General features: G+C 44.9%; 1 protein-coding gene across 6 annotated transcripts in view; it reads right to left on the bottom strand.

Moving 5' to 3' along the window:
* gtf2e2 (general transcription factor IIE, polypeptide 2, beta) overlaps positions 1-27,367 on the bottom strand; it is a 246,407-nt gene that overhangs the window by 20,029 nt on the left and 199,011 nt on the right. For 5 of the 6 annotated variants that reach the window (XM_086010198.1, XM_086010176.1, XM_086010170.1 and 2 more), the window contains one exon: positions 249-361. The exons of the other annotated variant lie outside the window; for it this stretch is intronic. In XM_086010198.1, coding sequence (XP_085866324.1) covers positions 249-361 — 113 coding nt within the window. The remainder of the gene's footprint in view (positions 1-248; positions 362-27,367) is intronic. 6 annotated transcript variants of the gene reach the window in all.

The raw sequence follows: 27,367 nt of genomic DNA, 5'->3' as shown, positions 1-27,367 counted from the left end.
AAGGACTGGTTGGACTATTTCTGTATTGTAACCTCAATGTATTTGAATGTTATGGGTTGTATTACTAATGACAAGCTGAAAAATAGATCACTGCATCTCTACTCTTGTGTTTTGCAACTGCAGATATGGAGGATCAGTCTGAAGCACATATTATACTAAAAGTTACGTGGAGCTATTTGTGTTGGATCAATTGACTGTTTGAAACTGTTAAACCTTTGAGTCACATTTAATGGAAATGTATATACTACCTTCTTTGGTCCTGTCTCCTGCATTGAAGAAATGCCCTGCCTTTTCAAATACTCCTCAATCTTCTCTTCATCCATAGAATCCACTGGAATACTTCTCCATAGCTTCTGAAATTCTACATCAGAATAAAGACTTAATTGTTATAATTAATGGTTATGGACCAAAACTGTGGATATAATTTTTTTTTTGCAGCTGGGACAAGTGGCTGTAAAAAGGGAAGCATATTAATTACTCAAAGATTGTCTAAGATAATGGTGCACATTCCCAAAGGGAGGTTACCAATTCCTTACAGTTTGTTAGACAAATGAATCAGGAAATGTTAATGGGGATGAAGGCGAGGGTCACCGAGGATCCAACAATTTCATCAGATTTAAAATACTCAAGAAGAAAGATGAGTTACACAAAAATACTTGACTTCTAAAGAGCAAACTGAGGGAATGAAAGAAAGTTGACAGAAAAAAAATTGGTGGAAATTTAGCAATTGCAAAGATTTTAAATAGAATTACATAGAATTTACAGCACAGAAACAAGTCATTCAACCCAAGTGAATTCCAGGCAAGCATCCTTCCACCTTACTTCATCTCACTCTATCAACATATCCTTTTATTCCTTTCTCCCTTGTGTGCTTATCTAGCTTCCCTTTAAGAACATAAGAAATAGGAGCAGGAGTAGGCCATACGGCCCCTCGGGCCTGCTCCGCCATTCAATAGGATCATGGCTGATCTGAATCTAGACTCACGTCCACTTCCCTGCCCTCTCCCCGTAACCCCTAATTCCCTTATCTGCTAGGAAAATGTCTATCTCCATTTTAAATTTATTTAATGTTGCAGCTTCCACAGCTCTCTGGGGTAGCAAATTCCATAGATTTACTACCCTCTGAGTGAAGAAGTTTCTCCTCATCTCAGTTTTGAAAGGGCAGCCCCTTATTCTAAGATTATGCCCCCTAGTTCTAGTCTCACCCATCAGTGGAAACATCTCACCGCATCCACCCGATCAAGCCCCCTCACAATCTTATATGTTTCGATAAGATCGCCTCTCATTCTTTTGAACTCCAATGAGTAGAGTCCCAACCTACTCAACCTTTCCTCATACGTCAACCCCCTCATCTCTGGAATCAACCGAGTGAACCTTCTCTGAACCGCCTCGAGAGCAAGTATATCTTTTCTTAAATATGGAAACCAAAACTGCACGCAGTATTCCAGGTGTGGCCTCACCAATACCCTGTATAACTGCAGCAAGACTTCCCTGTTTTTATACTCCATCCCCCTTGCAATAAAAGCCAAGATTCTATTGGCCTTCCTGATTACCTGCTGCACCTGCATACTAACTTTTTGTGTTTCATGCACCAGGACCCCCCAGATTCCTTTGTACTGTAGCACTTTGCAGTTTCTCTCCATTTAGATAACTTGCTCTTTGATTTTTTCTGCCAAAGTGCATAACCTCACACTTTCCAACATTATATTGCATCTGCCAAATCTCTGCCCACTCAGCCTGTCTATGTCCTTTTGCAGGTTTTTTATGTCCTCCTCACTCACTGCTTTCCCTCCCATCTTTGTATCGTCGGCAAACTTGGATATGTTGCACTCGGTCCCTTCCTCCAAATCGTTAATATAGATTGCGGAACACCACTAGTTACTGATTGCCAGCCTGAGAACGAACCATTTATCCCAACTCTTTGTTTTCTGTTAGATAGCCAATCTTCCACCCATGTCAGTATATTACCCCCAATCCTGTGATTTTTTTTTATCTTGATCAGTAATCTTGTGTGGAACCTTGTCAAATGCCTTTTGGAAGTCCAAATACACTACATCCACTGGTTCCCCTTTATCCACCCTGTATGTTACATCCTCAAAGAATTCGCGCAAATTTGTCAAACATGACTTCCCCTTCGTAAAACCATGCTGACTCTGTCCTATTAAATTATGTTTATCCAAATGCTCTGTTGCTGTTTCCTTAATAATGGACTCCAACATTTTGCCAACCACAGATGTTAGGCTAACTGGTCTATAGTTTCCAGCTTTTTGCCTACTTCCCTTCTTAAATAAGGGTGTTACATTAGCAGTTTTCCAATCTGCCGGGACCTTTCCTGAGTCCAGGGAGTTCTGGAAAATTATCACCAATGCATCCACAATCCCTACCGCCACTTCTCTCAAGACCCTAGGATGTAGGCCATCAGGTCCGGGGGATTTATCCGCCTTAAGTCCCATTATTTTACTGAGTAGCATCTCCTTAGTGATTTTAATCGTGTTTAGCTCCTCCCCCCCCCCCCATTGCCCCCTGTTTGTCCAGTGTTGGGATAGTTTTAGTGTCCTCTACTGTAAAGACTGATACAAAATATTTGTTCAGCGTCTTTGCCATCTCCATGTTCCCCACCACTAGTTTCCCAGTCCCAACCTCTAAGGGACCAATGTTCACTTTAGCCACCCTTTTTCTTTTTATATAGCTGTAGAAACTCTTGCTATCTGTTTTTATATTTTTTGCTAGTTTACTTTCATAATCTATCTTCCCTTTCTTAATTAATCTTTTAGTTATTGTTTGCTGGCTTTTAAATGCTTCCCAATCTTCTATCCTCCCACTAGATTTGGTTAATTTATATGCCCTTGTTTTCAGTCGAATACTATCCTTTATTACTTTACTAAGCCACGGATGGCTGTCTTTTCTTTTACTCCCCTTTTTCCTCAGTGGAATATATTTATCTTGAAAGATGTGAAATATCTCCTTGAATGTAGACCACTGCTCTTGTACCGTCTTACACTTTAATCTGTTTTCCCAGTCCACTTTAGTCAATTCTACTTTCATACCTTCATAGTCTCCTTTATTTAAGCTTAGTACGCTGGTTTGAGATCCAACTCGCTCACCCTCAAACTGAATTTGGAATTCAACCATATTATGGTCACTCATTCCAAGGGGATCCTTTACTAGGACATTTTTTATTAATCCTGTCTCATTACACAGGACCAGATCTAAGATTGCCTGCCCCCTGGTTGGTTCAGTTACATACTGCTCAAGGAACCCGTCCCTAATACACTCTATGAACGCTTCTTCAATGCTGCCATGCCCAATTTGATTTGTCAAGTCAATAGGAAAGTTAAAATCCCCCATGATTATAGCTGTTCCCTTATTACAAGCTCCAACTATTTCCTGATTTATACTCCGACCAACAGAGTTGCAACTGTTAGGAGGCCTATAGACTACGCCCACTAATGACTTTTTCCCCTTATTATTCCTTATCTCCACCCAAACTGTTTCACTATCCTGATCCTTTGACCCAATATCATTTCTGACTATTGCAGTGATTCCGTCCTTGATTAACATAGCAACCCCACCTCCCTTTCCTTCCTGTCTGTCCTTCCTAATTGTCAAATACCCTTGTATGTTTAGTTCCCATTCATGATTATCTTGCAGCCATGTTTCCGTAATGGCCACCAGATCATACCCATGTGTAGTTATTTGCACCGTCAACTCGTCAATTTTGTTGCGAATGCTGCGTGCATTCAGATAAAGAACTTTCAAATATGTTTTCTGACAATTTATTCCTGCTTTTACCCCTTTTACTACTTTACCTTTATCATTATACATTCTGTCCCTTCCTGACACGCTCTGGTTTTTAATTCCCCCACTGCTACCTTGCTCTATTGCCTTCTCCGTTGTCATTTTTATTTTTCGCTCTCTTAAAATCTCCCCCCCACTAATTAGTTTAAAGCCCTCTCTACAGCCCTAGTTATTCGATTCACCAGGATTCTAGTCCCAGCACTGGCCAAGTGAAGTCCGTCCCAACGGAACAGCTCTCGCCTGTCCCAGTACTGATGCCAGTGTCCCAGGAAGCAAAACCCGTTTCTCCCACACCAGTCTTTGAGCCACGCATTTAACTCTCTGATTTTATTTACCCTAGCCAAATTTGCACGTGGCTCAGGTAGTAATCCAGAGATTATTACCCTTGTGGTTCTGCTTTTTAATTTGGCCCCTAGCTGCTCAAACTCCTTCAGCAGAACCTCCTTCCTTGTCCTATCTATGTCGTTGGTACCAACATGGACCACGACAACTGGATCCTCCCCCTCCCACTCCAAGTTTCTCTCCAGTCCAGAGGAGATGTCCTTAACCCTGGCACCGGGCAGGCAACACAGCCTTCGGGACTCTCGCTCTCGGCTGCAAAGAACTCTATCTATCCCCCTAACGATACTATCCCCTACCACTACAACATTTCTTTTAACTCCCCCCACTTGAATGGCCCCCCGCTCCACGGTGCTGTGGCCAGGTTGCTCATCCTCCCCGCAGTCCCTGTTCCCATCCTCACAGGGAGTAAGAGCCTCAAACCTGTTGGACAAGAGCAATGGCTGCGGCTCCTCCAACACTACCTCCTGGATCCCCGTACCTGCCTCACTTCTAGTCACACCATCTTGACCCTGGCCACGGACTACATCTGAATTAATTAATCTAATTGGTGTGACTACCTCCTGATATACAGAGTCCAGGTAACTCTCCCCCTCCCTGATGTGTCTCAGTGTTTGAAGCTTGGACTCCAGCTCTTCAACACGGAGCCGGAATTCCTCGAGCAGCCAACACTTACTGCAAATGTGATCACCGTGAGCATCAATGGTGTCCACCAGCTCCCACATATTGCAGCAGCAACACATCACCTGATCTCCCATTCTATGTAATTAATTAAATTTATTATTATTTTTAAATACCCTCTGCCCCGATTCTAGATGATGAATATCGCACCTTAGAAACTATAAACCACAGAGTTTAAGCTGAAGAGAGAAATACTTACCAACCAATCACTTACCCGCTTTCTGGTGACGTCACACTTGGATTACTTTTTACCTCTCTCCTTCCCTCTGACTTCGGAGACTGGAGATTGGTACGCCTTACCTGGGTCTCTGAATGCTTTTTAAGCTTCCCGCTCGCGCCTCCCGCCGACACCCGCGGTCTGAGGCCTTACCTGGGTCTCTGAAGCCTTTTTAAGCTTCCCGCTGGCTCCTCCCGCCGACACCCGTGGTCTGAGGCCTTACCTGGGTCTCTGAAGCCTTTTTAAGCTTCCCGCTCGCGCCTCCCGCCGACACCTGCGGTCTCAGGCCTTACCTGGTTCTCTGAAGCCTTTTTAAGCTTCCCGCTCGCGCCTCCCGCCGACACCCGCATCTATGCTTTTGCCTCAACTACCTGTAGCCAGTCCCACACTCTAATCACTCACTGAGTCAAGAAGTTTCTCCTGAATTCCTTATTAGATTTATTAGTGACTATCTTACATTTACGAACCCCAGTTTTAGATTCTCCCACAAGTGGAAACTTATACTCTATGACTACCCTATCGAACCACTTCATAATTTTAAAGACCTCTCAATCTTCTCTTTTCTAGAAAAAAGAGCCCCAGCCTCTTCACTCTTATGTGATAGTTATAATCTCTCAGTTCTGGTATCATCCTTATAAATATTTTTTTACATTTTTCCAGTGCCTCTATATCCTTTTTGGAATATGCAGACCAGGACTGAGCACACTATTCCAAGGTGGTCTAACAAAGGTTTTATATAACTGAGAAGTGTGAGATAATGCATTTGGGGAGGGCTAACAAGGCAAGGGAATACACAATAAATGGTAGGATACTGAGAAGTGTAAAGGAATAAAGGGACCTTGGAGTGCATGTCCACAGACCCCTGAAGGTAGAAGGACAGGTAGATAAGGTGGTTAAGGCGGCATACGGGATAGCCGAGGCATAGAATATAAGAGCAGGGAGGTTATGATAGAACTGTATAAAACACTAGTTAGGCCACAGCTAGAGTACTGCATTACAGGAAGGATGTGATTGCACTAGAGAGGGTACAGAGGAGATTTACGAGGTTGTTGCCAGGACTGGAGAATTTTAGCTATGAGGAAAGATTGGATAAGCTGGGGTTGTTTTCTTTGGAACAGAGGAGGCTGAGGGGAGACTTGATTGAGGTGTATAAAATTATGCGGGGCCTAGATAGAGTGGATTATAAGGACCTATTTCCCATAGCAGAGGGGTCAATAACCAGGGGGCAAAGATTTAAAGTAATTGGTAGAATGATTAGAGGGGAGTTGAACAGAACTTTATTCGCCCAGAGGGTGGTGGGATCTGGAACTCACTACCTGAAAGGGTGGTAGAGGCAGAAACCCTCATCACATTTAAAAAGTACGTGGAAATACACTTCAAGTGCTGTAACCTACAAGGCTACAGACCAAGAGCTGGAAAGTGGGATTAGGCTGGCTCTTTTTCAGCTGGCACAGACACAATGAGCTGGATTTTGTGAATGGAGGCAGGACTGCTGCTTGTCATGTCAAACTCCCATAGACATAGAAGATAGGAGCAGGAGTAGGCCATTCGGCCCCTCGAGCCTGCTCCGCCATTCAATGCGATCATGGCTGATCATCCAAATTCAGTACCCTGTCCCTGCTTTCTCCCCATACCCCTTGATCCCTTTAGCCTTAAGAAATATATCCAACTCCTTCTTGAATATATTTAATCAATTGGTCTCTACTGCCTTCTGTGGTAGAGAATTCCACAAGTTCACCACTCTCTGGGTGAAGAAATTCCTCCTCATTTCTGTCCTAAATGGCTTACCCCTTATCACAGAAATCACAGAAACCCCACAGTGCAGATAGAGGCCATTTCGGCCCATCGAGCCTGCACCGACACATATCCCACCCGATCCCCGTAACCCCACACATATCCCACCCTATCCCCGTAACCCCACATATTTAATCCCCCCTAACACTAAGGGTCAATTTATCATAGCCAATCAACCTAACCCGCACATCTTTGGACCGTGGGAGGAAACCAGAGCGCCCGGAGAAAACCCACGCAAACACGGGGAGAATGTGCAAACTCCACACAGACAGTCACCCGAGGCCGGATTCGAACCCGGGTCCCTGGCGCTGTGAGGGACAATCCTTAGACTGTGACCCCTGGTTCTGGACTCCCCGACCTTCGGGAACATCCTTCCTGCATCTAGTCTGTCCAGTCCTGTCAGAATTTTATAAGTTTCAATGAGATCCCCTCTCATTCTTCTAAACTCCAGCGAGTATAAGCCCAATCGACCCAATCTCTCCTCATACATCATTCCTGCCATCCCAGGTATCAGCCTGGTGAATCTTCGCTGAACTCCTTCCATGGCAAGAACATCCTTCCTCAGATAAGGCGACCAAAACTGCACACATTGGGCCAGAAATTCCAGGCCAGAAGCGTGAGTACGGTCGGCTTATTCACGCTTCTGGCCGTTGGAAATGCCGGCGTTCAGCATGAACAGCGCATGCGGGGAACGCCGGCATTTCCAGACCTCGAGCGCGTGCGACTGCACAGGCAGCGCTTGCGCAGTGAACTTCGTGGATTTCATTCATGAAATCCGTGAGGTTAAGTCCTTAGAAGTTACACTGAAAAAAGGCAAGTGTAAAGTGGTTCATTGGCTGCGGAGGAAGATATATTTTATCGTGGAGCTTTTGAAATGCAATATTTTTGTTTGGGAAAGGGAGGGAAGTTATTTTAAGAAATTTTAAGTAAGTTTTAAAGTTAAAATTTTTTTTTTTTTTTTTTTTAAATAAAGGGTTTTCAGAACGGTAGGTAGAAGGAGCAATTGTGGCTGTGTGAATGGAATGTGAGAATGAGTTATGTATGTATGTCCACATATATTCCTTTACGTATATGTATGTATGTTTTATATTCCTTTACTATGAATGTATGTTTTTAATTATGGTTTTCCAATAAGTTACTTTCTCTGAAAGTCATAATTAAATAATACATTCATACACATAAGTAAAGGAATATATACATAACACGCAAAGGAATATATACAGACATACATACTTTCAGAAGCTCCACGATAAGAAATATCTTCCTCCGCAGCCTCTGTAGCAACTGTACCCATGCTTTTTTCATGTGTAAGTTGTAATGACTGGGCCTCACTGAAAGCATTAATGAAAGCGGCGAATTATACTGCGCACGCGCTGCATGTGCAGTCGCACGCGTTCTGCCTCTGAACCCCTTCGTTCAGAGGACAGGAAATGCCGGTTTTCCCCACATGCACTGTGCATGCTGAAAACCGGCATTTCATCCGGCCAGATGCGTAAGTACCCCGACCGTACGAGCGCATTTGGAAGGGAATTATTGGACCAACATTTTACATGTCAATAAAATAAAAAATTTAACACTTGCACGACTTGCCCCCTCGCATCTGCGACTGAGGGTCCAAGGAGGTGCATTGCGCAAGAGGTCATCATCGGATGTATCCTCACACTGTTCCCTTTGGGGAACTGTATGAAGTGGTGGAAGGATTTATGGCCGTGATTAACGCTCATTCCGTGACCGTAACCATCTTTGAACCAGCCATTAGGGTGGTTAGTCCTATGGCGGGAGGGTTTTACGGGCTCCCACAACCCATCTGAGGGGGGGGGGGGGGGGCCACCAACACCCACGGACGCAAGTATCCCGCTGGATGTCCACCCAGAATTTAAAGTTGGAGCTCCGACTCCACTTGCCGGGACTGTCTGGAGTGGGGTTCAAAACCCTACTCCTTCTGGCCCAGCGGCGGGGATGCTTACTGCTACGCAAAAGGCCCACTCCGCACAAAAGGTGACACCCATACGTTTCCTGCGCCTTTTCCCTCCCCGTGACTGGAGCCCTATGCTGCCATTTCACGTTGCTAATCGGATTGGGCGTTTGTCATAGCGGTAGGATCCCCGCCGCTGGGCCAGATCAGGGTAGGGTTTCGAACCCCGCTCCAGACAGTCCCGGCAAGTGGAGTCGGAGCTCCGGCTCTAAATTCTGGGTTGACATCCAGTGGGATATTTGCGTCCGTGGGTGTGGGTGGCCCCCCCTCCTTGTATAGCTTGTGGGAGCCCGTAAAACCCTCCCGCCATAGGACTAACCGCCCTGATGGCTGGTTCAAAGATGGTTACGGTCACGGAATGAGCGTTAATCACGGCCATAAATCCTTCCACCACTTCATACAGTTCCCCAAAGGGAACAGTGTGAAGACACGTATGACGACGACATTGCTAAATAAATAAATGGAATTAAAAAAATTCTTTTAGGGCTTTTAAAAGTCTTTAAATTGCTTTAATTCTCTTTAAAACTACTTCAGATTACTCAAAATAATGTGAACACTTTAAAAAGTTTATAAAAGTTACCAAAATCTTCAAAAAACTTCCAAAAACCTATTTAAACTGCTGCTTTGCATGTAAAAAAGCAAAGCAGCTTGACAGAAACATTGGGGGCGTGTCCAGTGAAACGGAGACCTCAAGGGGCGTGTCTCACTTACACTGCACGCTCCTGGGTCCGCGCTGGCTGCACTCCTGGGCGGCGTGACGTCATACGCTGCCCGGGAATGTGCTTTCTATTTCTCCAAGTTCAGGCGTCCCAGAAGCTGATCGGCAGGAGCGCGGGGTAAGTGCAAATACGGGGCTTGCACGCGCTGCAAGCCCCGTTCTGGAATTTCTGGCCCATTAAGATGTGGTCTCACCTAGGCCCTGTACAACTGCAGCAAGACATCCTTGTTCCTGTACTCAAACCCTCTCGCTACGAAGGCCAACATACCATTTGCCTTCTTAACCGCCTGCTGCACCTGCATGCTTACCTTCAGCGACTGGTGCACAACGACACCCAGGTCTCGTTTCACTTCCCCATCTCCCAATCTGTTGCCATTCAGATAATAATCTGCCTTCCTGTTTATGACACCAAAGTGGATAACCTCACATTTATCCACGTTATATTGCATCTGCCATGCTTCTGCCCAATCACCCAACCTGTCCAAATCATCCTGGAGTTTCTCTGCATCCTCCTCACAGCACACACGCCCACCCAGCTTTGTGTCATCTGCAAACTTGGATATATTACATCTAGTTCCCTTGTCTAGATCATTATTAATATATATTGTGAATAGCTGAGGTCCAAGGACCGATCCCTGCGGTACCCTACTAGTCACTGCCTGCCACTCGGAAGAAGACCTGTTTATTCCAACTCTTTGCTTTCTGTCTGCCAACCAGTTCTCTATCCAAGTCAATACCTTGCCCCCAATCCCATGTGCCTTAACTTTACACGCTAATCTCTTATGCGGGACCTTATCGAAAGCCTTCTGAAAGTCCAAATACACCACATCCACTGGTTCTCCCTTATCTATTTTACCAGTTACATCCTCAAAAAATTCCAGTAGATTAGTCAAGCACGATTTATCTTTTGTAAATCCATGTTGACTTTGTCTGATCCTGTCACTGTTTTCCAAGTGATCTGCTATTACATCTTTTATAATGGACTCTAGCATTTTCCCCACTACCAATGTCAGGCTTACCAGTCTGTAATTCCCCCTTTTCTCTCTACCACCTTTTTTGAATAGTGGGGTAACATTAGCTACCCTCCAATCCATGGGTACTGTTCCAGATTCCATCGAATGTTGGAAGATGATCAGCAATGCAAACACAATTTCTAGGGCTACTTCCTTAAGTACCCTAGGATGTAGATTATCAGGCCCTGGGGATTTATCGGCCTTCAATCCCGTCAATTTCCGTAACACCATTTCCCTACAAGTACTAATTTCTTTCAGTTCCTCCCTTTCATCAGACCCTATGTTCCCCGACATCTCTGGGAGGTTATTTGTGTCCTCCTTTGTGAAGACAGAACCAAAATATGTTTTTAATTGGTCTGCCATTTCTTTGTTCCCCATTATAAATTCCCCTGATTCTGACTGCAAGGATCCTACGCTTGACTTCACCAATCATTTTCTCTTCACATATCTATGAAAGCTTTTACAGTCAGTTTTTATGTTCCCTGCAAGCTTACTCTCATATTCTATTTTCCCCTTCTTAATTAATCCCTTTGTCCTCCTTTGTTGAATCCTAAACTGCTCCCAATCCTCAGGTTTACTGCTTTTTCTGGCCAATTTATATGTCCTCTCCTTGGATCTTATGCTATCCCTAATTTCCCTTGTTAGCCACGGTTGAGTCACCATTTTTGTTTTATTTTTATGCCAAACTGGGGTGAACAAATTCTGTAGTTCATCCATGCTGTCTTTGAATGCCTATCCACCGTCAACCCTTTGAGTGACATTCCCCAATCAATCCTACCCAACTCCCGCCTCCATCCCCGCCTGACCATTCAGAGGGATTTTCCCCTGATTGAGCTGGTTAAGCCCACCCTGCAGGCCAATTAAGGAAGAAGTCACTGACAGATCACGTCAATGTCAGACGTGCTATCTGTCAAGACTTTTTGAAAGAAGAAATGACAGCGTTTGACAGCTCTGTGAAGCTGTCAAACACTGACATTCTCTTTAGTTTGATGAGTCTTTGAGGTGAGGACTCATCAAATATTGCAAATTTGTAAATTTCAGATGTCTGATGGATCGGAGGGTCCATCAGCCATTACCTGAAATTGACAAGCAGGATGTTGGCTCTCCCAATCCTCCGTGGCTAACAATCCAGTTAGTCCCACTCGCCCCGCTCTTTCCCCATATCCTTTGTAAGATTCTCAAAATTAACAGATCCCCCAAAACAAAGGATAACCCTATTAAAGTGACTTTGGACCCTTGCTAAAAACTTCAGGAGGATAAAAGACATGTTGGGCCTAGCAAGGAGATTCAATGTCAGAAACAGACTTGGCATTTTAAAAGGGACATGTTCAGGCATGTTTGGAAAAAGGCTGTTACAGAATTTGGGATCTACCTCTGCAGTAGACAGTTGAGTATTCGAGATAATCAAACTGTCTGGGGGAACTGTAAACGTCACTCAGCCCCCATCAGAATTTACATGCTAACAATAGACCCACGGAAGAACAGCCTCACAGAACCCATCCAAATCATGCATAAAACAAATCATTTTGCCAACCTACAAAGAATCTCAGGCCCCACAGGAAACTCAAAGCTTGAGGACAATTCACTACAATTAGATAAGAGCTCAACAGCTCAGGAAAACCATCCCGAAACTACTTCTCACATTTTTGAACTACTTCCAACAACTCAGGAAGCCATCCCAAAACCGATTAAACAATTTAAGATTAGGAGGCCCCAATTAGTATACAGGAAACTTTGTGCTATCCGGAGGTTGAATGTCCGGCAACTTCGATCTAACGGCAGAAATCAGCAGCCGTTTTGGTTAGGTTTTTTTTCTTCTCCTAGCATTCTTTTCACAGGCAGGCTCTGGAAAGGGTCTTTGTAGCTTAGCAACAGCTTCAGAGACGCTTCCAAGCTACTGGGCCGAGTGTTTACAAGCTGTTGCTGAGCAACAGTGTTTGTGGTCAGATACGGCAGGCTCTAGAAAGCGTCTCTGTATCTTAGCAACAGCTTCAGAGACACTTCCAAGCCACGGGCCGAGTGCTGACAAGCTGTTGCTAAGCAACAATCTTTGTTGTCAGATACGGAGATGAAAAGCTCCTATCTGATAACATTGACGCTGGTCTATCCGGAAGTTTTGAGGCAACGGCAGTAGCTCGGTCCCGTGGGTGCCGGATAGCACAAAGTTTCCTGTAATTGAAAGCCTGTTTTCTAAAGACAGAGAAGTCAAGAAGTTGTAAAGACTCGTTCAGCAGTTACAGTTACAACAAGTTCTCCAGTTTTTGGCAGTTCTCAGGAATTCATCAAGTTTGAAGAAGTTCACAGTTCTGGAAGCAGGTCAACACACAAGAAACCAGAGCAACAGTTTCAGTGACCATCAGACACCTCGCGGCAACAAGGGCCATACGAAACAACCAACCAGGGTACGGCAGGCACCAACCAACACATCCAGCGAACCCCGAAACCACGAACCAGCTCAACTGTCAAGGAGTCGTTTTGGTGAGCATTATCCCATGTCCTTTTAGAGCCTAACTTAGCTAGTAAGGTGGGATTGGGAGGGGTGAGATATTTGTCTACTGTAATTTTTCCCTCATGTATGTCAAAGTGTTTTCCCCATTTTATTAGAGTGTTATTATTGTGTTGTATTTTCTTTCTCAAATAAAGATCAAAGTTCTTGCACCAAAATCAGTTGTTTGCTGCACTTTTATCACAACCCCCAAATAAGTCCAAGGTCTAGAACCAAGGGAGTGGGAGCGATTCGAACCGCTCACAAGTCAGAGGTGAAGCTGACTCCACACACCACCCCCTCCCTACACCTTGCAATTTTTTCTCCTTCAAGTATTTATCCAATTCCCTTTTGAAGGTTACTATTGAATCTGCTTCCACCACCCTATCAGGCAGCGTATTCCAAATCCTAACCACTCGTTGCGTAAAAATGGTTTTCCTCATGTCGCCTCTGCTTCATTTGACCATCACCTTAAATCTGTGCCCTCTGGTTATTCAGCCATTGGAAACAGTTTTTCTTTATTTACTCTATCTAAACCCTTCATGATTGAAAACACCTCTATCTAATTTCCTCTTAGCCTTCCTTCTCTGCTCGAAAGAGAACTCCAGCTTCTCCAGTCTTTCCACATAACTGAAGTCTCTCATCCCTTGTACCCTCTCCAAAACCTTTACATGCTTTGTAAAGTGTGGTGCCCACAATACTCCAGCTGAACTAGTGTTTTATATAGGTTTAGCATAACTTCCTGGCTTTTGTACTCTATGGGCTGGATTTTCCTAAGCCCCTGGAGTCGGGTTGGAGGCGTGCGGGCGATAAAAATCGGAGATCCGGGGGTCCCGACCCCATCCCGCCTCCATGTCAATTTCATAGGAGTCGGGTTCCCGACAAGTGCTGGAACCCGACTCCCAGAGGCGGGAAGGGATTAAAGGCAATTAAACTGCCTGTTAACAGGTAGTTAACAGATAGTTTTTTGCCTATTCGCGATTTTTATTGCTGGTTTGTGGGCTTCCCGACAGCTCCAAACCACGAAAAGTTTTCAAGGCGGGACGTGGGTCTGAGGTCTTGGAGGGGTCGAGATGCCCAGTGTTCAGGTGAGTGAGGGGTGCAGGAGTGCAAAGGTAAGTGTTTTGCAAGTGTTTAAATAAGTTTAACTTACTTTTACTTACCTTTACAGGAGTCCTGCATTCCGGTGTCGGGAGTCGGCTGCAAGAACCACAGAAGCTCCGATTTTTAAAAAAAAAATCAGCTTCTTTGTTTCTACAGCAAAATGATTTAAAAGTTATCCTGAGAAAGGACTGACGCTGAATTAGCAGTTTTTCAGTGCTTGACAGCTTCAAACAGCTGTTAAACACTGATATTTCATGTGCCAAAAGCTTTTGACAGATGAAATGTCAATCTCTGACGTCACCTGTTGCCGGGTGGCCCTTAATTGGCCTGCTGAGCCCACAGGGCGGGCTCAACAAGGTCAATCAGAGGAAAATCCAGTGGGTTGGCCACATCTCCATGGAGGCGGGACAACAAGCCCGAATGTGGGTTTCCCACCTCCAACCCGCCCTCGTAGCAAAATCCAGCCCAATGCCTCTATTTATCAAGCCCAGGATCCCATATGCTTTATTAACCTGACCTGTCACCTTCAAAGATTTGTGCACAAGCACCCCCAGGTGTCTCTGTTTATTAGTTATTAAAACATTGGAGATGAGGAAAGAGAGGCTGTTTGATTAGGTGGGGCAGTTGGAGGCGGGCGGTCATGTGATTTGAAACCTCTAGGAATGCATCCAAGCAGAGTTGGCAACCACATCTCCTGAGAGGCGCAAAATTCCAGAACCAGTAAGGAAAAATGTAAACACTAGGAAATTTCCTCTTGGACAGCAAAAAATAACTAAAAGATTGATTAAGAAAGGGAAGATAGATTATGAAAGTAAATTAGCAAAAAATATAAAAACAGACAGCAAAAGTTTCTATAGTTATATAAAAAGAAAAAGGGTGGCTAAAGTAAATGTTGGTCCATTAGAGGATGAGACCGGGAAATTAATGGTGGGAAACATGGAGATGGCAAAAACGCTGAACAATTATTTTGTATCAGTCTTTACAGTAGAGGACACTAAGAATATCCCAACACTGGACAAACAGGGGGCTCTAGGGGGGGGGGAGGAACTAAATACGATTAAAATCACTAAGGAAGTGGTACTTGGTAAAATAATGGGACTCAAGGCGGATAAATCCCCTGGACCTGATGGCTTGCATCCTAGGGTCTTGAGGGAAGTGGCGGTAGGGATTGTGGATGAATTAGCAAAGGTCCCGGCAGATTGGAAAACTGCTAATGTAACACCCTTATTTAAAAAGGGTAGTAGGCAGAAGGCTGGAAACTATAGACCTGTTAGCCTAACATCTGTAGTTGGTAAAATGTTAGAGTCCATTATTAAGGAGACAGTAACGGGACATTTGGATAAACATAATTTAATAGGACAAACTCAGCATGGTTTCATGAAGGGGAAGTCATGTTTGACAAATTTGCTTGAGTTTTTTGAGGAAGTAACATACAGGGTGGATAAAGGGGAACCAGTGGACGTAGTGTATTTAGACTTCCAAAAGGCATTTGACAAGGTGCCACACAAAAGATTATTGCTCAAGATGAAAAATCACAGGATTGGGGGTAATATTCTGGCGTGGGTGGAGGATTGGCTCTCTAACAGAAAGCAGAGAGTTGGGATAAATGGTTCGTTCTCAGATTGGCAACCAGTAACTAGTGGTGTTCCGCAGGGGTCAGTGCTGGGTCCCCAACTCTTTACAATCTATATTAACGATTTGGAGGAGGGGACCGAGTGTAACATATCAAAGTTTGCAGATGATACAAAGATGGGACGGAAAGTAGTGAGTGAGGAGGACATAAAAAACCTGCAAAGGGACATAGACAGGCTAAGTAAGTGGGCAGAGATTTGGCAGATGGAATACAATACTGGAAAGTGTGAGGTTATGCACTTTGGCAGGAAAAATCATAGAGCAAGTTATTATCTTAATGGCAAGAAACTGGAAAGTACTGTAGTACAAAGGGATCTGGGGGTCCTGGTGCACGAAACTCAAAAAGTTAGTATGCAGGTGCAGCAAGTGATCAAGAAGGCCAATGGAATGTTGGCTTTTATTGCTAGGGGGATGGAATATAAAAACAGGGAGGTATTGCTGCAGTTGTACAAGGTATTGGTGAGACCGCACCTGGAATACTGCATACAGTTTTGGTGTCCATATTTAAGAAAAGACATACTTGCTCTCGAGTCAGTACAAAGAAGGTTCACTCGGTTAATCCCGGGGTGAGTGGGTGGTCATATGAGGAGAGGTTGAGTAGATTGGGACTCTACTCATTGGAGTTCAGAAGAATGAGAGGTGATCTTATTGAAACATAAAAGATTGTGAAGGGGCTTGATCGGGTGGATGCGGTGAGGATGTTCCCAATGATGGGTGAAACTAGAACTAGGGGGTGAATGATGGGTGAAACTGAAACTAGAACTAATCTTAGAATAAGGGGCTGCTCCTTCAAAACTGAGATGAGGAGAAACTTCTTCACTCAGAGGGTGGTAGGTTTGTGGAATTTGCTGCCCCAGAAAGCTGTGGAAGCTACATCATTAAATAAATTTAAAACAGAAATAGATAGTTTCCTAGAAGTAAAGGGAATTAAGGGTTACGGGGAGCGGGCAGGAAATTGGACATGAGTCTAGGTTCGGAATGGTCATGGCCCTGTTGGTAGTGGAGTGGGCCCAGGGGCCGTGTAGCCTGGTTCTGCTCCTACTGTGTTCTAATTCTGTGTTAGATTTCAGGAGATGGTTTTATTCCTGTTCCTGGCTGGGGTGGAGATCGCCTTTACAGAAGGTAAGTACTGTAGAAAATATAGGGACAGAGTGATCTCCTGGAAGAATTTCGATCGCCTAGATGGGTTGGAGAGGAATTTCCCAGATTTTTCTCTCCCAAATTGGCCATTGGGTCTTTTATCTGGTTTTTCGCCTCTCCCGGGAGATCACATGGGTTCGGGTGGGATGGAGAGTGATAGAAGATTTGAGGTTAGGATCAGATCAGCCATGATCTTATTGAATGGTGGAGCAGGCTCGAGGGGCCGATTGGCCTACTCCTGCTCCTATTTCTTATGTTCTTATGTACCCCCGAGGCGATGGAAACCAGTCCAGGAGATCACAAGGACTGTGTGCAGAACATGGAAGGGTTGTCTTATACTCAAGTATATATGGGACAAGTATATATATTGTTACAGAGAAAAGATTAGTATAAAGGCCAAGAAGAATAAGGGACAAGTAAATGTCATGCACAAGGGGAAGGATTGGGAAAGTTGCAAAAACAAGCAAAACAAAATCAATTTAAAAATTGAGAACCCAAACAAAAACTTACTACTTTTTCTGTACTATACAGTAAAACTGGACACTTTATGCAGGTGTCATTTATGTACAGCTTTAATGAGGCGGTAAAGATGGGGACCTAGAGATTGGGCCACGACCATTTTTGGGCACATACAAGGGTGTAGTTCGTGCCCCCCGCCAAGAATGGTGAGGCTCGAGGCTCTCCAGATGTTGGGCCAACGGCCTCATTCAATGTTGCCGGTGATGCGTCAAGAGCTCGCAAGGACTCCAAGTAAGTGTTGTCAGTGATCAGTACCTGTGTCAGGGGTGTCGGTGTCAGGGAGCAGAGGGGAGATCGGGGTCAGGGATCGCGTTGACAATGGGAGTAGGTCGGGAGTGGTGCTCGGGTCCTTTAATGTGGCGTAGAGAGGAGCATTCCTGCCCCATATTCAGGTATGTTACTTACCTTCTTTGTTGCAAGCAATCCCGAGGGCTGGTTTCCCTAAGTGCAGCCAGCGCCAGCGTAAACTTCCTTGAGGAAAACCGATCTTACAGAAGGGGGCCTCAAACAGGCATTCGGCTCCTTATTTGCATACACAAAGGGCCTAATGCCTGCTTCACGAGTGGGATAAAGGACGCCTCGTTTGTCCATACTCAATTTGGCAGGTGCCATACTTCTGGGCTGGAATTGTGCACACGTTTCCTGCCCAACATATTGGGGCCTTAGTAGCCTGAGCTTGCACGGACCAATTTCTAGGCCGGGTTGTATGATGTCACCATATTATTACGGCTCAATTTAATTAAATGGGTGGTTGTTTCCAGTATCTGACCAGACATGATGAAGGAAATTGGATAGATACAAAATAGGCAGGGATCTAGCATAATGGATCCTGGACCCATTGTCTGCTAGAATATCTCCTGATTTGCAAGAACCTAAAGAATTGTTTATGGAGCAACTTGAATAGCTGTCGCAAGACTTCTCCAAGTATGCACCTTGCAGCAGGCGAGGCTCCCCACTGCTGACATATACTCAGACAATTAGAAGTCTGACACAGCTGACTCCTGCCTGCACCCAATCTTGAACATTACTGGCCCACAATGATTTTTTTGCAAATTTTTTCCCAACCTGGAATCGCTGATTCTTCACTGCTCCCTGTTCTGCCCTTATCTTGCCCACAATTTTCATCCATATATGTGCACTTTCAGGAAGGTATGTTGGATAACAATCAGGAGAATTAACTCTGGTTGATTTAGTTCCTTATCATGCATGAGGTGCTGCCTAGAGGGCTTTCCATCTCTCTGGATGAAACAGGATCTTCCACCTTCTGTCGACAGCCTGGACCAGGGAAAGTTGTAGCCGAGAACCTGGGTTCCCTCTCTGTACCTTTTGCAACCATTTTAGATGTTTTGCATCAGCCAGAGTGCACCTCCCCAATGCTGGCTGCATTTAAGAGCATAAGAAATAGGAGCAGGAGTAGGCCATTCGGCCCCTCGAGCCTGCTCAATAAGATTACTTATCTTCTACCTCAACTCCACCTTCCCACACTATGCCTCGAGTCCCCTAGTATCCAAAAATCTATCAATCTCTGTCTTGAATATACTCAATGACTGGAATTCTCTAGCTATAGATGCTCAAAGATTCACAATCCTTTGATTGAAGAAATTTCTCCTCATCTCAGTCCTAAATGGCCAACCCTTTATTCTGAGATTGTGACCCCTAGTTCTAGACTCTCTTGCCAGGGGAAACATCCTCCCTGCATCTACCCTGACAAGCCCCTTAAGAATTTTATATGTTTCAATGCGAACACCTCTCATTCTTCTAACCTCCAGGGAATATAGGCCTAGTCTACTCAATCTCTGCTCATAGGACAAACCCCTCATTCTAGGAATCAATCCAGTGAAGCTTTGCTGCACTCCCTCCAAGGCACGTATAGCCTTCCTTAGGTAGGGAGACCAAAACTGTTCACAGTACTCCAGGTGTGGTTTCACCAAGACCCTACAGAACTGTAGGAAGACTTCCCTACTCTTATACTCCAATCCCATTGTAATAAAGGCTAACAAACCATTTGCTTTACTAATTGCTTGCAGTATCTGCATGTTAACTTTCTGTGATTCGTGTACAAGGACACCCAGGTCCCTCTGAATACCATTAAAAAAATATTCTGCTTTTCTATTTTTCCTACCAAAGTGGATAACTTCACACTTCTCCACATTATATTCCATCTGCTACCTTATTGCCCACTCACTTAACATGTCTATATTTCTTTGCAGCCTCTTTGCGTCCTCCTCACAGCTTATTTTTCCATCTAACTCTGTATCGCAGCAAACTTAGATACATTCATCTAAGTCATTAATATAGATTGTAAATAGCTGAGGCCCAAGCACTGATCCTTGGGGTACCCCATTAGTTACAGCCTGCCAACCTGAAAATGACTCGTTTATTCCTAATCTCTGTTTTCTGTCCGTTAACCAATCCTCAATCCATCCATGCGAATATATTAATCCCATGGGCCTAATTTTGTGTAGTAACCTCTTGTGTGGCACCTTATCGAAAGGTTCCCCCTTGTCTACCCTGCTAGTTAAAACCTCAAAAAACACTAACAGATTTGTCAAACACTATTTCCCTTTCATAATTCCACGTTGACTCTGCCCAATCATATTATGATTTTCTAAGTGTCCTGTTACCATGTCCCTAATAATAGATTCTAGCATTTTCCCTAATACTGATGTCAGACTAACTCTTTTTGTTCCATGTTTTCTCTTCCCCTCCTATCTTGAATGTTTGCTACCTTCCAATCCACAGGGACCTTTCTAGAATTCTGGAAGATCAAAATCAATGCATCCACTTTTCTCTGTAGCCACCTCTTAAAACCCAAGGATGTTGGCCATCAGGTCCAGGGGATTTGTTGACTTTTAGTCCCATTAATTTCTCCAGTACTATTGCTTTACCAATACTAATTTCTTAAAGTTCCTAATTGTTGCTAGACCCTTGGTTCCCCACTATTTCCGGAATGTTTTTTGTGACTTCTACCATTTTAATGTCTCTACCATTTCCTTATTCCTTCAAGTGGAGTCAGTAAAGCCCAATTACCCACCCACAGGCAATGAATACCGCAGTATAATGACCTGGCAGTACCAATTTAACATGGTCATAAGAGACTGTTAGCTAAAGTTGAAGCTCATGGAATTAGAGGCAAATTATTGGTTAGGAAATTGGTTGAGCGGCAGGCGACAGAGAGTAGGGATAATGGGCAGGCACTTGAATTGGCAGGATGTGACTAGTGGTGTCCCGCAAGGATCTGTGTTGGGACCTCGTATTCACCGTATTTATTAATGACTAAGAGGATGGGATAGAAAGCCACATATCCAAGTTTGCCGACAACACAAAGTTAGACCGCACTGTAAGCAGTGTAGATGGAAGCATAAATTACAAAGATATTAATAGATTAAGCACATGGGCAAAACTGTGACAAATGGATTTCAATGCAGGCAAATGTGAGGCCATCCACTTCAGACCCAAAAAGGATCGAACCAGGGTACTTTCTAAATGGTGAAAAGCTAGAAGCAGTGGAGATCCAAAGACACTTGGAGGTCCATGTGCATATCATTAAAATGTCATGGACAGGTACAGAAAATAATCAAAAAGGCTTATTATAATGCTGCCCTTTATATCTAGAGGGCTGGGGTAGAAGTTAAGCTACAGCTATACAAAGCCCTGGTTAGACCACACCTGGAGTACTGTGAGCAGTTCTGAGCATCACAACTTAGAGGAAGGATACATTAGTCTTGCAGCATAGATTTACCAGAATGATACCTGGACTCCAAGGATTAAATTACGAGGAGAGATTACACAAACTAGGGTTGTATTCACGACAATTTAGAAGGTTAAGGGGTGATGTGATTGAGGTAGTCAAGATATTAAGGAGAACTGATGGGCACTGTTCTTTCTAAGGCTCCAGCGCACAGGCGCTCTTTTCAATCGCATCCCACAGGCTCGTTCCTTAGGCCCGCAGGAGAGGGCTTCAGCGGCTGCATGCAGGACCCATTTTGGCGCCTGCGCGCTGGAAGCCGCTACAGGCCTGAATCCTGAGCCACTGAGAATGTGGACGGCTGCTGAATGTCAATAATGAGCTGGGAGTTGTGGCGGATGGCAATGCGCTTATACAGAGCACCTGCACACTGGAACCCGTTACAGGCCTGAACCTCGGAGGGGAGGGAGCGAGAGACTGGGGGCAGGAGCGCGAGCGAGACTGGGGGAGGGGGAGGGGGCGAGAGCGAGACTGGGGGAGGGGGCGAGAGCGAGACTGGGGGAGGGGGCGAGAGCGAGACTTTTTTCGTTCATGGGATCTGGGCATCACTGGCATAACCAGCATTTATAGTCCATCCCTAATTGCCCTCGAGAAGGTGGTGGTGAGGGAGGGCATTCCAGGGTTTTGACCCAGCGCCGATGAGGGAGCGGCAATATAATTCCAAGTCAGGATGGTGTGTGACTTGGAAGGGAACTTGGAGGTGGTGGTGTTCCCATGCACCTGCTGCCCTTGTCCTTCTAGGTGGTAGAGGTCGCGGATTTGGGAGGTGCTGCTGAAGAAGCCTTGGCGTGTTGCAGCAGTGCATCTTGTAGATGGCACACACTGCAGCCACAGTACGCCGGTGGTGGAGAGAGTGAATGTTTACGGTGGTGAATGGGGTGCCAATCAATCAGGCTGCTTTGTCCTGGATGGTGTCAAGCTTCTTGAATGTTGTTGGAGCTGCACTCATCCAGGCAAGTGGAGAGTATTCCATCACACTCCTGACTTGTGCCTTGTAGATGGTAGAAAGGCTTTGTGGAGTCAGGAGGTGAGACACTCACCGCAGAATATCCAGCCTCTGACCTGCTCTTGTTGCCACAGTATGTGTGTGGCTGGTCCAGTTAGGTTTTTGTCAATGGCCACACCCAGGATGTTGCTGGTGAGAGATTCGGTGATGGTAATGCCGTTGAATGTCAAGGGGCGCTGATTAGACTCTCACTTGTTGGAGATAGTCATTGCCTGGCACTTGTGTGGTGCAAATGTTACCTGCCACTTATCAGCCCAAGCCTGAATGTTGTCCAGGTCTTGTTGCATGCGAGCATGGACTGCTTCATCACCTGAGGTGTGAAGAAATTTCTTCTCATCTCAGTCCTGAATGGCCTACCCTTTATCCTGAGGCTGTGGCCCCTGGTTCTAGACTCCCCAGCCAATGGAAACATTCACTCAGCATCCACCCTATTAAGCCCTGTAATGATTTTGTATGCTTCAATGAGATCCCCTCTCATTCTTCTGAATTCAAGAGAATACAGGCCTAGTTTACTCAATCTCTTCTCATACGATAGTCCCCCCCATCCCAGGAATCAATCTCGTGAACCTTCGTTGCAGTCCCTCTATGGCAAGTATATCCTTCCTTAGGTAAGGAGACCAAAATTGTACACAGTACTCCAGGTGTGGTCTCACCAAGGCCCTATATAATTGGAGTAAGACTTCTTTACTCCTGTACTCAAATCCTCTTGTAATGAAGGCCAGCATACCATTTGCCTTCCTAATGGCTTGCTGCACCTGCACATTCATTTCAGTGACTCATGTACAAGAACACCCAGGTCCCTTTGAGCATCTGCATTCCCCAATCTTTCACCATTTAGGAAATACTCTGCCTTTCTGTTTTTTCTACTGCCCTAGTTATTCGATTCACTAGGACACTGGTTCCAGCCCGGTTTCAGTGTAGCCAGACCCAACGGAACAGCTCCCTCTATCCCCAGTACTGGTGCCAATGCCCCATAAAGCGAAACCCCTGCCTCTCACACCACTCTCTGAGCCACACATTTAACCTTTTAATCTGTAGAGAGAGAAGCAGAGTTAACGTTTCCGGTCGATGACCCTTCATCAGAACTCTACAAATGCTGCGTGACCTGGTGAGCATTTCCAGCATTTTCTGTTTTTAATTCCGATTTCCAGCGTCCGCAGTATTTTGCTTTTGTAACCTTTTAATCTATTTGTCTCTATGCTAATTTGCGTGGCTCAGGTAACAATCTAGAGATTACTACCAATGAGGTTCTGCATTTTAATTTCGGCCCTAGCTCCTCAAACTCTCTCAGCATTCCTAGTTCTACCTATGTCATTGATTCGACAACTGGAACAGAGTGTAAACGTGCGAGTTGGTGAGTAAGGGAGTTTGGTGAGGAGGGGAGGAAGGTGCTCCTTTCTTCTTTTTCTATCTTTGTCAGCCTCCAGGAGAACAAGAGTTAACAATCTGCACGAGGAGACAGAGAACCAGCGGAAGTTCGGCTCTGTGAAACCCCCCAACCTCATTCATTGAAAAATAAAAGGTGACATCACAGGGAAAAGGCAGAGGCAGCGGACCTGAGCAGGAGCGGAGTAAATAAACAGCGCAGCAGAGGAAGGCCCGAGAGCAGAGGCAGTGGACCGGACAACAAAAACAAGGAGTGATGTCACAGGAAAGCAGGGAAGTGATTGGTTCGTCACTATTTCTCTCTTTTCTTGGACATTGGTTTAAATTAAGAGCCGGGATTAAAAACTAAAAGTTCAAAACTTGAACACTTAATTAATTAAATACATTAGAGATGGCAGGGCAGGCGATGTGTTACTGCTGCAACATGAGGGAGCTGGTGGACACCATTGAGGTCCATGGCGACCACATTTGCAGTAAGTGTTGGCTGCTCGAGGAACTGTGGCTCCATGTTGATGAGCTAGAGTCCGAGCTTCAAACACTGCGACACATCAAGGAGTGGGAGTTTTACCTGGACACTGTGTTCCAGGAGGCAGTCACACCCCTTAGATTAATTAATTCAAGTTTGGTCCATGGTCAGGGACAGGTGGGTGTGACTACGAGCGAGGCAGGTATGGGGACCCAGGAGGTAGTGGTGGAGGAGCCTCAGCCCTTGCTCTTGCCCAACAGTTACGAGGTCCCTGTGTGGATGAGAGCAGGGACTGCGGGGAGGATGAGCAAACTAACCACACCACCATGGTACAGGGAGCCATTCAAGTGGGGGGAGCAAAAAGAAATGTGGTAGTGGTAGGGGACAGTATAGTTAGGGGGATAGACTCTGTTCTCTGCAGCCAAGAGCGTGAGTCTCGAAGGCTGTGTTGCCTGCCCAGTGCCAGGGTAAACGACATCTCCTCTGGCTGGAGAAGAACTTGGGAGTGGGAGGGGAAAGATCCAGTTGTCGGGGTCCATGTAGGTACCAACGACATAGGTAGGACAAAGAAAGGGGTTCTGCTGAGGGAGTATGAGCAGCTAGGGGTTAAATTAAAAAGCAAAACCACAAAGGCAAAAATCTCTGGATTACTACCTGAGCCATGTGCAAATTGGCATAGAGTAAATAAGATCAGAGAGATGAACGAGTGGCTCAAAGATTGGTGTGGGAGAAATGGGTTTCCATTCCTGGGGCACTGGCACCAGTGCTGGGATAAGAGGGAGCTGTTTTGTCGGGACAGGCTTCATTTAAGGCGGGGGGCGGGGGGGGAGATACGCTGAGCGGAAATTTAAAAAGTCAAAAGAAAAATGAGAAGGCAAAAGTGCGGGGTATCTCAGAATCACAGAAACCCCACAGTGCAGATAGAGGCCATTTCGGCCCATCGAGCCTGCACCGACACATATCCCACCCGATCCCCGTAACCCCTACACCAACACATATCCCACCCTATCCCCGTAACCCCACATATTTAATCCCCCTAACACTAAGGGTCAATTTATCATAGCCAATCAACCTAACCCGCACATCTTTGGACTGTGGGAGGAAACCGGAGCACCCGGAGAAAACCCACGCAAACACGGGGAGAATGTGCAAACTCCACACAGACAGTCACCCGAGGCCGGATTCGAACCCGGGTCTCTGGCGCTGTGAGGTAACAGTGCTAACCACTATGCCACCGTGCGATAAGGGTAATGATAACCAGAGTGTGACAGGAAGGGACAGAGCATATACACATAAGAGTGCATCAGAAAGAGGGGTCAGAGTAGGGAATAATGGTAAAAAGGCAAAATTAAAAGTTCTATATCTGAACGCATGCAGCATTCATAACAAGATAGATGACTTGTCAGCACAAATAGAAATAAATGGGTATGTTCTGATAGCCATTACAGAGATGTAGTTACAAGGTGACCAAGGCTGGGAACTGAATATTCAGGGGTATTTGCCATTTTGTAAGGATAGGCAGAAAGGAAAAGGAGGTGGTGTAACTCTGTTAATAAGGGATGAGTGCAATAATGAGGAATGATATTGGCCTAGAAGATCAAGATGTAGAATCAGTTTGGGTGGAGATAAGAAATAATAAGGGTAAAAGGTCACTGGTGGGAGTGGTCTACAGGCCCCCAAACAGTAGCCACACTTTAGGACAGAGAATAAATCAAGAAATAACAGAGGCTTGTAAGAAAGGTACGGCTATAATCATGGGAGATTTTAATCTTCATATTGATTGGACAAAGCAAATTGGCAAAGGTAGACTTGAGGAAGGGTTCTTAAGAGTATATAAAGGATGGTTTCTTGGAACAATATGTTGTGGAACCAACCAGGGAGAAGACTATTTTAGATCTGGTAAAGTGTAACGAGGCTGGATTAATTAATGATCTCGCAGTGGAGAATCCTCTTGGGAAGAGTGATCATAGCATGGTAGCATTTCAAATTCAGTTTGAAGGTGAGAAAGCTAGGTCTCAAACTAGTGGCCTGAACTTAAACAACGGTAATTACAAAGGTATGAAGGCAGACTTGGTTAAAGTGGATTGGGAAAATATATTACAGGGTAAGACTGTAGAAAAGCAGTGGCAAACATTTAAGGGGATATTTCATAACTCTCACCAAGATATATTTCAGTGAGAAAGAAAGACTAAGAGAAGGATGAACCATCCGTGGCTAACTAAGGAAGTAAAGGATGGTATCAAATTGAAAACAAAAGCATACAATGTTGCGAAGAATAGTGAAAAGCCAGAGGATTGGGAATTTTTTAAAAACCAGCAAAGGACGACTAAAAAAATGATAGAGAGAGAAGATAGCTTATGAGAGTAAGCTAGCAAGAAATATAAAAACAGACAGTAAGAGCTTCTACAAGTATATAAAAAAGAGAGTAGCTAAAGTAAACGTTGGTCCCCTAGAGGATGAGTCTGGGGAATTAATAATGGGAAATAGGGAAATGGCGGAGACTTTGAACAAATATTTTATATCGGTCTTCACGGTAGAAGACACTAAAAGCATCCCAATAATGGATAATCAAGGGGCTGTTGGGGTGGGGGGGGGGGGGGGACTATCACTATCACTATCGAGAAAGTACTAGGCAAACTAATAGGACTAAAGGTGGACAAGTCCCCTGGACCCGATGGCCTGCACCCTAGAGTCTTAAAAGAGGTGGCTGCAGAGATAGTGGATGCATTGGTTGTAATCTACCAAAATTCCCTGGATTCTGGAGAAGCCCCAGCGGACTGGAAAACCGCAAATGTAACGCCCCTATTTAAGAAAGGAGGGAGACAGAAAGCAGGCAACTATTGACCAGTTAGCCTAACATCTGTCATTGGGAAAATGCTGGAGTCCATCATTAAGGAAGTGATAGCAGGACATTTAGAAAATCATAATATAGTCAAGCAGAGTCAACATGGTTTTATGAAAGGGAAATCATGTTTGACAAATTTGCTGGAGTTCTTTGAGGATGTAACGAGCAGGGTGGATAAAGGGGAACCAGTAGATGTGTATTTGAATTTCCATAAGGCATTCGATAAGGTGCCACATAAAAGGTTACTGCACAAGATAAGAGCTCACAGGGTTGGGGGTAATATATTAGCACGGATAGAGGTTTGGCTAACTAACAGAAAATAGAGTCGGGATAAGTCGGTTATTTTCAGGTTGGCAAACTGTAACTAGTGGGTGCGCTGCAGGGATCAGTGCTGGGGCCTCAACTATTTACAATCTATATTAATGACTTGGATGAAGGGACTGAGTGTAATGTAGCCAAATTTGCTGATGGTACAAAGATAGGTGGGAAAGCAAATTTTGT

The sequence above is a fragment of the Somniosus microcephalus genome, chromosome 2 (assembly GCF_052327205.1).
Source record: "Somniosus microcephalus isolate GS21.2 chromosome 2, FLI_Smic_1.0, whole genome shotgun sequence".
Lineage (NCBI taxonomy): Eukaryota > Metazoa > Chordata > Chondrichthyes > Squaliformes > Somniosidae > Somniosus > Somniosus microcephalus.
The sequence above is the reverse complement of the archived record's forward strand: the minus strand, read 5'-3'. Positions and strand labels throughout refer to the sequence as shown.